General features: G+C 41.1%; 2 protein-coding genes across 2 annotated transcripts; one reads left to right on the plus strand and one right to left on the minus strand.

Annotated features, from left to right (window-relative positions):
* Positions 1–9793: 9793 nt before the first annotated feature.
* LOC112074959 (mediator of RNA polymerase II transcription subunit 9-like) lies at positions 9794–10855 on the plus strand. The gene is made up of 2 exons (XM_024142027.2): positions 9794–9903; positions 10144–10855. Exons 1-2 carry the CDS (start codon positions 9824–9826, stop codon positions 10361–10363), a joined length of 300 nt encoding a protein of 99 aa, XP_023997795.1. The 5' UTR covers positions 9794–9823; the 3' UTR covers positions 10364–10855.
* A 372-nt stretch (positions 10856–11227) lies between these two features.
* LOC112074960 (dexamethasone-induced Ras-related protein 1-like) lies at positions 11228–12717 on the minus strand. The gene is made up of 2 exons (XM_024142028.2): positions 12349–12717; positions 11228–12126 (listed from the first exon to the last, which is right to left on the minus strand). Exons 1-2 carry the CDS (start codon positions 12617–12619, stop codon positions 11591–11593), a joined length of 807 nt encoding a protein of 268 aa, XP_023997796.1. The 5' UTR covers positions 12620–12717; the 3' UTR covers positions 11228–11590.
* Positions 12718–13158: the final 441 nt, after the last annotated feature.

The following is a 13158-nucleotide window of genomic DNA, read 5'->3' on the forward strand; positions in this document are numbered from 1 at the left end:
TATCTTACTACTTTTGCAATCCATGATTCGCCTTGTATGAACTCTGGGAATACAGTAGGTTGACTTTGCATAATTAACCTCATGACCAGAAACGATAACGAGAAACAAAGCATTTGGCAACTGACAAGACGACGAGCTGTCACATCGCTAACTCCTATCAATCATCAAACATAACAGTTGTCACATTATTTCATTGTCAGAGCTTGTATTGGGGCCAAAGATAGGAGGCACTGGTCAGAGACTCAGAGTGACCTTTTTAAACTATATGTAGGTCATTCGATTGGCTCGAGTACAGGTGACATTTCTCACCTACTATTGGCRGTGTTGCAAATAGCAATCAGTGTTGCTGTAATAGCAGCCGGTCTAATAATCCTATCACCAGTGGGTCTTTTTTCGTATCTTATTCAAACAGATAAGACGGCTCAGGCCAGAGGGATACACAATGTAAAGAAAGACTCTCAAGGATCTGTACTCGCTGCCACCTGCTGCTACTGCTGAGAGGGGAGAGAGTGGAGAGCTTAGAGTGCAGGATGATACTGTATCTATACRATTCTGCAGCTATAAGCCTGAGCAGGAAACMATTCTGCAGCTATAGACTGGTTGGTTGCTTAGCAACAAAACCAATGCATGTGTAACTATGGGAAGCAAGACCCATATATTGTGTGATCCTGTTAGTTAAACAGGTCAGGATCTGAGAGACCCTCAGATTAAGATAGAGTTTACTAGGGTGCACCCAACTCTAGGCAGGATATATGGCCGATATCTAAGTCTATTGTACTGTATGTTTAAGCTGAAACTCTACTKGACCAGTTAGGTTTGTCTCACTGTCAGGTGTTTCAGGTTCTTCAGGTAAGTTGTCAGTCTGATGTAACGTATCTATACAAACGTGCTGTGAAGGGATTGAGGGAAAGAATGACGCCAAGATTTGGTGAGTACCTTTGTAAACAGGATTTTGTGGGTGTTCATACTGAACCAAGCATACGCACAAGCTGTTAACATTTAGGCTTGCTCAGTTATCGATCAATTGAAATAGCAAACGAGTCAACTGGAGCAAGTTCAACAGGGACATTATCCCTTGTGTTATTTGCCTCTTCAGCACTTTCAGACATGTCAGGGAAAACAGTTAACTCTTGTCTATGATGAAAAATGAATCCACAGAAAAACACAAAGCAATTCACAAATACTGACATAAACCACTATGASATGGAATCAAATGTGAGTGACTGTGCCTATCAATAAACATCAATTGAAATAGCAAATGTTAGTGATCATGCTAATCATGCACATTTAGTGACTACAATAAATGTCAGTTTCCCACTTATCAGCCAACKTATGTTTCCCTCTCAGTTCAACATTTCTCACAAGAACTCTGTCACCAACGTCAAGGGTGGACTCTGTGACATGCCTGTCAAATCTGGCTATGTTTCGTTCAGCTGTTTTGAGAGCGTTCCGGGTGACTATCCTGTAGCTTTCTTCCAGGTGACTCTTCAAGTCTTGCACATACTGTGAATGCAATTTATTCTGGTCATTAACAAGTAGATTGAAGGCTATGTCAACTGGTAGTCTACGTTGTCTCCCGAACATTAGTTAATATGGAGTGTAGCCGGTGACTTCATTCTTCATGCAGTTGTATGCTTGTACAAGTGGTTTAACAAAGTCACGCCAGTGAGTTTTGTCATGCATGCTCAGAGTACCAAACATCTGGAGTAGCGTCCTGTTAAAACGCTCGACAGGATTTCCTCTTGGATGATATGGCGTTGCTAGAATTAAGAAAGTGAGAACAATCTCCCACAGCTCTTCGATTGTTCGTGATTCAAAATCAGGACCTTGGTACCTATGGAGGAGCTCAGGAAAAACGTAATGCACAATGAAGTGGTCCCAGAAAGGCTTTGCAACAGTGCAGGCTTTCTGGTTGGGAGTCGGTATGGCCACTGCATACTTGGTAAAATGATCTGTAATTATCAGTATATCCTTTGTGTTACTACGATCAGGCTCCAAGGAAAGGATTTCCATGCATACTAGCTCCAAAGGCATGCTGGTCTTAATGCTAACTAGAGGTGCAGATTTCTCTGAGACGGTTTTACGCCGCACACAGGTCTTAATCTTCTCCTCCACAGACATTGACATCTTGAGCCAATAGAACCGGGATCGTATGAGATCCATCATGCGCTCGATACCCATATCATCATGCAGACTTTTCAATGCAACTGCTCTCAGCTCTTCTGGAAGCACATAGTGTTGGCTCCTTCCTGTCTTCTCCTGTAAAGAACACTATTCTTTAGCTCTAACCGGTTCCACTCACGCAGCAACAGAGTGAGTTCTGGAAACTCGGCTCTAACAGTGGGAGGAGGTTTCTCCCATTCCCAACTGAGTGACGACCTCTCTGATGCTAGCGTCAGCTCTTTGTTTTTCCATCAGCTCCTTCTCTGACAAATGAGGAATGACTGGAAACCCATCTTGATGTTCCTCTTCCTGGAAAACATCTGGTATTGCACTGGAGTGGAAGGCAAGAGACTCAACCAGCAAGATCGTATAGCAGCTCTTTTCAAGGTCAGTGTAGTGAACAGTGTGTCGATCACGGACTGCTTTGACTACATCTTCGTGGACTTTGTTTTGGAATTTAGATTGTTCCAGATGGAGAGTAAACTGATGGATTCTTTCCTGCTCTTTCTGAGAGGAGAAATCGTCTGAAAGCTGGCTGTGAGTACGTCTTGAAGGTGCTTCGGCATCTCGGTTTTGCTTGCCCGCACGGTACTGCAGCTTGAATGAGTAGGTGGAGAGGGCAGAAATCCACCTGTGGCTTGTGGTGTCTAGTTTGGCAGAAGTCAAGATGTACGTCAGTGGATTACTATCAGTTACGACTGTGAATTCTTTCCCATACAGATAGCCACTGTACTTTTCTGTAACTGCCCATTTAAGTGCTAGGAATTCCAGCTTGTGGGCTGGATACGTCGATTCACTAGAGGTCAATCCTCTGCTAGCGAACGCTATTGCTCTCTTCTGCCCGTCTTGTTCCTGATATAGAGCAACACCCAAACCCAAAGTACTTGCATCTGTGTGCAGGATGTAGGGGAGCTTGGGGTTGGCAAATCCCAGGACAGGGGCTGAGGTGAGCTTTTCAATGACTGTGTCAAATGCTTGCTGACAGATGGGTGTCCATCGGTTTCCAAATGGCTCCTTGGGGTTGTGATACTCACTACTTTTCTCTTTCTTCCTGTTCCCCTTGTGTAGTGGGGGATATCCAGAGGTAAGGTTGTTTAGAGGCTTGACGATACTAGAGTAGTCCTGGATGAACCTCCGGTAATAACCAGAGAACCCAAGGAATGACGCGTTTCAATCTTTTCAGGGTCAGTTTCAACTCCATTCTCTGACCCGACATGGCCTAGATACTGCACAGAGGTCTGGAAGAACTTACATTTTTCTGGTGATAATTTCAGCCCATACTCCTTGAGATGTTGAAGAACTTTAAACAGCCTGCTTTTGTGTTCTTCAGGGGACTCTGAGAAAATGATTAGGTCATCAATGAAAACAAGAACCTCGTTCAGGTTAATGTCACCCATACAGCGCTCCAGTAGCCGTCAAAATGGGCTTGGTGCATTTGTGATCCCTTGTGGCATACCTTTGAATTCCCAAAACCCTAATGGGCACACAAACACTGTCTTTTGTTTGTCCGACTCCTCCATTTCAATTTGGTAGTATCCTGATTTTAGATCAAGAACAGAGAACCACTTAGAACCAGTTAGGGCAGAGAAAGTCTCCTCCAGGTTTGGAAGGGTGTATGCATCCTTGATGGTTTGCAGATTGAGTTTGTGGTAATCAATGAACCTTATATCACTGTTCTTCTTTCTCACAACCATCAAAAATGATTCTAGTACGATGAAGATCTGACATGCCAGGGTCACTTCAGATGAGTTCTACATTAGCATGCCAGGTGTCAAAATCAGCTTCATTGTTTGGACGCGGAGATCTACCAGAGAATGATCTGAGTCTTGACGATAAATGGTGTTGGAACGTAGCATCCTATTTCCTAACAATGTGTTCAATAACGACCCTTTGCACATCAGTGGGGTTGGCGTCACTTACAGTGAATGTTGATTTAATTTTTACATCAGCTGGTTGAGTAACTGGTGATGAGATGGGATTGGTCAGGTTTTGGGTTGTAGGCAGAGCAGAGTGTGGCATGGTCCCGCTCTCATTCGGCTGTGCAGGTGCTAAGTCTTCTGATTCAGGGCCTGTCTCTGTATAATGGCTCTGAGTTTTGTCAGGTAAGGGAGAAATGGCAGATTTACTAAGTTTGGATAATTCCTCCTGAAGTACCTCCTCAAAGGGTTTTCCACTCAACTTGGAAATGATCTGCAATTCTTGGAGATAGCTCTTGGTGGCGCCACTTCTTGCGGCGGAGGTGTACACTGTAGCTAAAGCTTTCACGTGGTAGACTTCATCAACTTGGCTACGGCTCTTGGGTTCTATATGGGTTCTAACAACTTCATAGATGTGCCGTAGGTCAACTCAACTATCATGTGTTTGTGGAACTCAAACATTTGGTTATCCACACGGAAAAAAACGACTGATTTGATCAGTTTTGAGATATTCAGAGAGTTCGTTATCCAACTCACTATTGGTAAAGCCACTAACTATAACAGAGTTAGAGGTTTTTACTTCTTCTCGCATTACTAAATCTATTTTTATTTTTTGTTGTTGTGGGCCCTAATTTTAAACTTCTTATTAATATTAAGTCTCACAGTGATCATTCAATACTCCAAACGGCTCCTGGCAAGCTCGCCACTTTATGTAACAATTGCTTAACACTATGGGCTACTATATATTTAAGCTTAAACTCTATTGGACCAGTTACAGTAGGTTCGCTACTGGAGCAGTAAAGACAAATGAAAACTACACAACTGAATCATTTAGGAAAGGAATGCCAGCTTATATTGTGTAAATAAAAATACTTACAAAAAAATGAATCACCTTGAGTAAATATTGATATGGGAAATTTGTACAATGAGTTCAGTAGTACAATAGACAATAGACTATATCCTGCCTATAGTTTACTAGGGTGCACCCAACTATCTTAATCTGAGGGTCTCTCAGATGTCAATGTTCAAAGTTCAATAACAATACAATAATCATGAATCCACAGACCACAAACCAATTCACAAATACAGACATAAACCACTATGAGATGGAATCAAATGTGAGTGACCGTGCCTATCAATAAACACTGTAAGGTGTTCTTCGGGCTAGGGGGCAGTATTCGGAAGTTTGGATGAATGAGGTGCCCAAAGTAAACTGCCTGTTACTCAGGCCCAGAAGCTAGGATATGCATATAATATGGTAGTATTGGATAGGAAACACTCTAAAGTTTCCAAAACTGTTAAAATAATGTCTGTGAGTATAACAGAACTGATATGGCAGGCAAAAACCCGAGGACAATCCATCCAGAATGTATTTTCTTCAGCTCACCTTTAATTACTATGGCTGTTAATGGGAATATAAAGGAATACCTCCCAGATTGCAGTTCCTAGGGCTTCCAATAGATGTCAACAGTCTTTAGAAAGAGTTTCAGTAAGTGGCTCCCATTTTGGCTGTAGTGTTTGTTGCGCATTCCGGTGAGGGCGTGTACTTCGTTATTTATCTCCGGTAATGGTCTCCGGTATTCTCCGTCTTAAATTGTATCATTTATTTACATATTAGGGTACCTGAGGATTGATTAGGAACGTTGTTTGATATGTTTGGAAGAAGTTTATTGGTAACTTACGGGATTCATTTGTATGCATTTTGAACGAGGGAAACCGGTGGATTACTGAGTCAAGCGCGCCAATGAAATTTACTTTTTTGGGATATAAAGAATGACTTTATCGAACAAAAGGAACATTTGTTATGTAGCTGGGACCCTTGTGATTGCAACCAGATGAAGATCTTCAAAGGTAAGTGATTTATTTTGTCGCTATTTCTGACTTTCGTGACGCCTCTGCTTGGTTGGAAATGTATGTAATGCTTTTGTGTGCGGGGCGCTGTCCTCAGATAATCGCATGGTATGCTTTCGCCATAAAGCCTTTTTGAAATCTGACAAAGCGSCTGGATTAACAAGAAGTTAAGCTTTTAAATTATGTATGACACTTGTATTTTCATGAATGTTTAATATTACGATTTTTGTCATTTGAATTTCGTGCTCTGCAATTTCATTGGATGATGTCAAGGGGGATCGCTAGCGGCACATCTAGCCCAAAGTTAAGTGTAGCATGTGCTTATAACAATCCCACTGCAATGTATGATGCAATGATGTCTTGCAAGAAAAATCCTACCACACCATAGTGTTCTCCAAGAAAAATAAATCTTCTCATGCAAAGGACTTTACACAACTAYAGCACAAGGCTCACGTGGACTGAACAATAGACTAGCCCGGGCAAATGAAAAGTACTAGTGCTTACACCGACAACCTCATTTCTTATAAAGTCATCTAAAACATAAGTGTACCAAAATGGATTATGATACTAGTTAATCACATTTTATCAAATTATGAAAACTAAAATAGTTCGCCATGCATGAGTAGCATGATCACTAAAGTTTGCTATTTCAATTGATCGATAACTGACCTAGCCTAAATGTTAACGSCTTGTGCATATTCTTGGTTCAGTGTGAATACACACAAAATGCTAGCAATATGAAAACTCACCAAAACTCACCAAATCCTGGCGTCAATCTTTCCCTCAATCCCTTCACAGCACGTTTGTATAGATAAATGAGTGTTAAATATCCAGTTCTCTCTTTTTAGTTCAGTTTTATACAAGTTCTCAACGATTTAAAACCGAGCTTTTCTTCCATGGAATGGCGGTAGCTCTTCACGTTCCGTTCTAGCTCCGTTTTTTTGAACATGTTGGCGCCAACTGGCGTATAATGTGAGGTTAGGAAATGGATTTTGATTGGCTCAAAATAAATTGCTCATCATGCAGCTTCTGGCATCTGATTTGTAATAGCTGTCAACTTAAACATATCAATAGCAATATAGTATAATATGATCGGTTACTGGAAACTTACTAGTACCGATTAGTATTCAACATTAGTTGACCTGCGTTACACATGACATCAGTCAAAACACCTCAAATCAAGACACGGTATAAAGAAAAATATAAAACTAGCTGAAACGAGTCACCTACGATTYCCCACATGGCAGCGTCTTGTCATCCCAGTGGGCAAAACCTGGTTGAAAAGACGTCAGTATGACATATTTTTATGACGTCTTATTCTKGTCGCAAACTGTTTGGAAAAGGACGTTTATTTTACGTATTTTTACTGACCAGAGTATGACATATTTTCTGACCACCATACGACCAGTTGGTCATAATTGTGACCACTATATTATGTGCTATATTGTGTATCCTACTGGTCATAGTTAAGACCTCATCATAACCTGGTAATAACCACCTGTCTACAGCTTTTTACCAATACTTGCTAGCTATCTGGCCATCCGGAATCACAACAACACCCAGGCTTCTGCCCCATTGAATCGCACTCATCGTTTTCTTGAGGTTGTCAGCTAACTCATCTGTAGGCCTAAGCAGGAAACTACAATGGGCAAGCGAGCGCATGACCCACTCTTCCACCACGATTTCCCTTCTACCCACTCCTTCCTCCTCCTCTCATCCATGCTGGACCAGAACCCTCCAGGGGGTAAGACTTATAGTGGCACAACCACTACAATCAGTGACCTTTGGGTTTACTAGGCCTATGTACACACCTGGATATAGCATTGGCCTGGATACATGGATATAGTATTGAGCTGGATATAGCATTGACACCAACACAAACTGTAAACAATAGCGCCTGACTGCATTGCATTAGCCTATGTAGATATAGCCAGTTAGCCACATGCTAACTCATCCTGCACATTTAATTAAACAGTCTTGTGTTTGCTCAGTCAGAGACCGGGCAGCAATTGTGTGTTATGTCACCCAGTGTTTTGAAAGGCTTGGAGGTTGTGCAGAGGACCGCTCTTATTGGTCCGTTTTAGTCCAGGTTCATAGCGGACACTAACTCGTTAACAGTTAAGCTATGCTAGCTCAGTACTAGTAAGACATTTTACGTAGACATTTAGAACACTCTTATCCAGAGCTACTTACAGGAGAAATTAGGGTTGTGCCTGGCTCAAGGGCACATCAACAGATTTTTCACCTAGTCAGTTTGGGGATTCAAACCAGCAACCTTCCGGTCACTGGCCCAACACTCTAAGCCACTAGGCTACCTGCCACCATACCACAGATGCATATAATAATGTATGCCACTTAGTAATATTTTTCCAAAGTGACTGACAGGATAGTGAGTAGTCTACAATTTAATTTCCTGTAGTCCTTGCATGAGTTGAACCCACAACCTTAGTGATGCCAACATTACCAACTGAGATACAGGACCTAGTTGTAGCTGACTGTCCCTGTCAGTTTACCTATCACAAAACCAAATCCGTAAAAAGATTGTTCTGTCACCATCAGTCCATGCATTCCTTTTTAAAATGTATTATAAGTAGTATAAAGGAGAACCTGACTATGGTGTTTCCAGATTAACATTTTGAACATTATGTGATGATGTTGCAACAGTGCAAATCGTTTTCTGTTGCTCCAGTGACAAAATGTCTCAGTTGCCCTTACTATTTCAAAATGAAAGCTTTAACAATTTTACAGGAAACAGTTACAGTCATCAAGTCACAAATATTATTCCACCTCTGGTTATTATGCCAAGTAAACGTTAACAACAAACCAAAAATAATAATACAATTAGGACTTTCGATTTTTAAATGTATTTTAAAGTTATTAAAAATAGATCATTCTTCTCATCTAAAGTAATTTGCTTAGCTAGCTTTTTCTCTCTCTTTCGAATGCACCATAGAGATAGATAGAGGACTCTTATTTTAGTATAGGCAAATCTATTGAGGACTTTCACTATTTTGAAGTAGTCAACTGGGTGGGAATTCCTATGGGTTAAGGAATTGAGGATCCTATAATTCCATCTAGGTCATTAGGAGGTATCAGCCAATGAATTATACGTGTGATGAAACCTTCCATAACTGCAGGTCGCAGTAAACCCGGCAACATTGGCTTTATAGCTGTTCAAACAACACACTCTAGGTGGCAGTATGCACCTTTTCAGTTTGTTTGCCAACTCATAGAAATAGTAGAAGAAAATGGACTACTTCAAAATGGAGATGGCCTCCATGGCGCTGCTCGTGCTCAGAGAGGAAGAGAAAGGCCCTACTCAGAGGAAAATCTGTCTCCCTCCAGCAGGTGGCGTTTTTTCGTTGTTTTGCCCATCAAGCAAGGTATTTTTGTATGGAGGTCAATGACAGCGTGTCGAATTTATTGACAATTAATGACTTATTTGCTGCGTGAGGTTTATTTGATCTAATACATTTTTTATAATGCATAAGTTGTTACAGGTGTACTGATATAAGTATGACACGTGACATCACGGAAACTTTGAGAAAAAAACACTTTATATAGGAGTTGTCTTGAGATGGCTATGCATATTCCTGGCATGCGGCTAGTAGCGTAGCATCTCTCTATTGAATACAGGCAGCTGACATCAACAACCTCATTGAATATTTAGAAAATGATTACAATAATGAAATGTATCTACCAATCCAAAGAAAGGAATCCCATTGTTAGGGCGGAGGAACATACATTGTCAGTATACTAATAATATTTTCAGTGCTCTCACAAATGCCATAATGGGACAGATACTGTACAATGATGCGATGTCTATATAAGTCTATGGTTGCCACTGGTTGATGATGTAAATTGTAGGCGCCAGTCAATTCGCATCGACCGTGATGGCGACGAATCAACCAAAGCGAGGAAGTGAGAACGATGATTGCTCTTTTCTCCCTTTGGTTCATGACATTATAAAATGGTAAATCTTTAATTTGACATATATTTCTATAATGTGTTTATTACCGGGGAGAGTTGATGAATATATTTGTCCTGGTTTGGTAGGACGTGTTRTGAAGCTAACGTTAGCCAGCTTGCTAGTTGCAGTTCAAAAGTCTAATCTTGAAAAGCAGCAACAATTTGGTTAAATTATGTTTAAGTACTTTGTAAAAAATWATATGTTTTAAACAACGTGTACTTCTTTGTCCATCTATGTCGAAAGCATGGACAAAGATAGTCAAGATGTCCATCAAGAACTGGTCAAGTTTAAGACAAGGATTCATGAAGCGCGCGAGCAGATCGGAGCCATGCCCGGAATTGACATGAGCCTGTCCGAGCAGCAGCATGAACTGGAGACGCTGCGGGAGCAAGTCCGCACCAAGAATCAGCTACTGCAGAAATACAAGAGTTTGTGTATGTTTGAGGTTCCCAAAGCGTCGTGAGGGATGTTTGACAGTCCCAAAGAAACTAACTGAATTCAGGAGACACTTGGAGAGAAACACACATGTACTGCAAATGATATATTTTTATATTTAGAGGACTGAGAAAATGACCATCCATTTGAAATCGTGAGAAATGATCTTGTTTATATGGAGTATTTTTGGGGGATTCCATCTCTTGGCTCCGTGTTATCTCATGTGCCTTTCCAACCTAACAACTCGTGCAGTATAACTTGAACTCATCCCGTTTGTCAAAACCACCAGAAAACATTTTATTTCACTATAACACTACCTTCAGGCATTATCTTGTTGTTTTGTAAACTGTCCCATTTTTACTTTGTAAAAAATGTATTATCCATACTGAATTATAATGCCCTCGTCAAGTTTGTATATGCAGTGGATTCTTATTTTAGGTCATGGTTTTGTTGGTGTGCTATAAAGATTGAGTGCTGCAGATTCCCAATGCGGTAGGCCTAAAATAAACCTTTGTTTTAATTCCTTCTGACTTGTTTTAACTCCGTTTCTTAGTAAGATTGTAGCATGAGCCACCTTACGTGCGCTGTTATTTTTCATGAATTACATGTGAATAGCTTATCGGCCTAAATGGAAACATCAATCTGCTAGCTACCATATGCTATATACTCTTCACAGAAATGATGTATTTCATAAATTAGGTACAGGTTACTTGTTTAGCTAATGGTATGAGTGTCACTGAAAGGGCTTGGGAATATGCTTTACCAATGTTAAAAATGATGATAGACATAGGATATACGTTTCAAATGGATAATTTTATTTTCTCCATGTTTCTTTTTTGTGAAAAGTAAACGATGACATAAGAATAAGCATTCATATGCGTTAAGTATGCAATTAACATTCAAGTTCAGTTCCGTGTGAAAAAAGAACATGTAAACAAATGCCACCCCATAAGTGTAGGCTACATTCTCCATTCAGTAATGTCATTTTACAGCATGTAGCTATAGTGACAAGAACACTAGAGGTTCTCTGAAGCCAGATCACATTTGATCACCCTGACTCCACAGGGAATATCTGACAATGACCATGGCATGCCTTCTCGCATGGTTTGGGACATACACCCCTGGCTGTCACTGCGTCTTGACGTGCTTCCTTATCCCGGACTCAGCACACTGGCACGAAGCCTGGCGGGTATCATCTCCATCGCTGTATAGAACATCTCGTAACATGTCTCCATGTGCATTGTCAAGTGAGTCCTTAGCAGATGGCGCATCTGTCTTTCTCTTTTCCCTGGCTGCAGCCAGTAGCTTTCTCTTTGATATACATTAAGTCACTGTGCACGCTTGGTCGGCGCGCGAACGGTGCCACAATCCCGTATACCTCGCTGTCTTTGAATTTCTTATTTCTGAATGACTTTCTTCTGCTGTTTTGCAGTACTTCGCAAAACTGTAAGGACACTTTGCGGTGAGAGTCCGGGCTCATCTCGTTGGGCAGTTTAGCCATGGTAAAAAGAGTCTGAAACATCTGGTCGACATTAGTGTTCCGTTTTGCAGAGATCTCATAGTAGGCACACTGTTCATCACCAGCCACCAGCTGCTCAATCTCCTCATTCTGAACCWCCCGGTTAAACTCCCGGTCACACTTGTTCCCGCAGATAACTATCGGGACATCCACGTTCTCCTTGGTTTTGTTTTTCAGGCAGGACTTGGTCTCGTAAATTTGACGCTTCAGGCGCTGGACCTCTTGGAAGGAGTCTCTGTTATCCAGACTGAACACCAAGATAAAAACATCACCTGAGGAGAGAGAAATGGAAGGAACATTAATATCACAGCTCAAAAGTCAATGTACTTTCCATAATGCACAGCACAAGTTTTGCGTTACGCATAAGCATGCATTTTAGTGAAGCTAAATTGAAATATTCTCATAGAAAGTGATTTGCAGAATGCAGCTTAATATTATGATTCACTTTTACATAAAGACATTTGTCTGTTTCATTCGTTCAGAGTTAAGCTTACCAGTAAGGATAGAGAGTCTCCTCATAGCGGGGAAAGGATGGTTTCCAGAGGTGTCCAGAATGTCCAACTGGTACGCATCTCCCCGAATGCAGTATAATTTTCTATGAAAGTCCTCGATTGTTGGCGTGTACTGGTCCTCGACTTTTTTATTCAGAAACCGAGAGATGATAGCAGTCTTGCCAACTTTTGTGGATCCTAGAATYACCATCCTGTGGCAGTTTTTGGCCGGGATGTTAAACTCGTTCTCAGAAGGCGATATTTTTTTAATCATGATTGCGAGTTTTGCGCACCGACAAATGTCTTTGGTACGAGAGCTAGATGCTGAATGCAAGCTCTACTTGCTTTTGGGGATCCTGATTCTTTGTTAGCGCTGCTACTCTGCTGAGTTTGAAGCGAGCGCGACTGGGTATATATAGGCGATGCCGACCACACTCCTCCCCGGTGCGTCATGCAATTATGCGTCCGTCTGAGGGGAGAATGCATAGATCGTATGAGAGAGAGTCTGTAGTTATGACTTTGCGYCTGTTTATACGTGAGTCTGTACAGACTCTCTATCTGAGCGAACAGAGTAAAGTATATAAATAATTTAGAGAAATAAATGGGTTTAAAAACCCTGTGTAAAGTTTGCGTAAAATGCAACAGTGTACTTTTTCACTTAACACCAATTTCGCAGAAACTCTTAATGAGTTAAACTTCTGCAGATATATTTTTTTACTGACAATTCATCATAGTGCAGTGTTTTATAAATAAATGCATAAAGTGTAGGCAACCTCCTCTTTTGGTGACGGCGTAACACATAACCATGTTTAC

This window comes from Salvelinus sp. IW2-2015, unplaced genomic scaffold, assembly GCF_002910315.2.
Source record: "Salvelinus sp. IW2-2015 unplaced genomic scaffold, ASM291031v2 Un_scaffold2902, whole genome shotgun sequence".
Classification (NCBI taxonomy): domain Eukaryota; kingdom Metazoa; phylum Chordata; class Actinopteri; order Salmoniformes; family Salmonidae; genus Salvelinus; species Salvelinus sp. IW2-2015.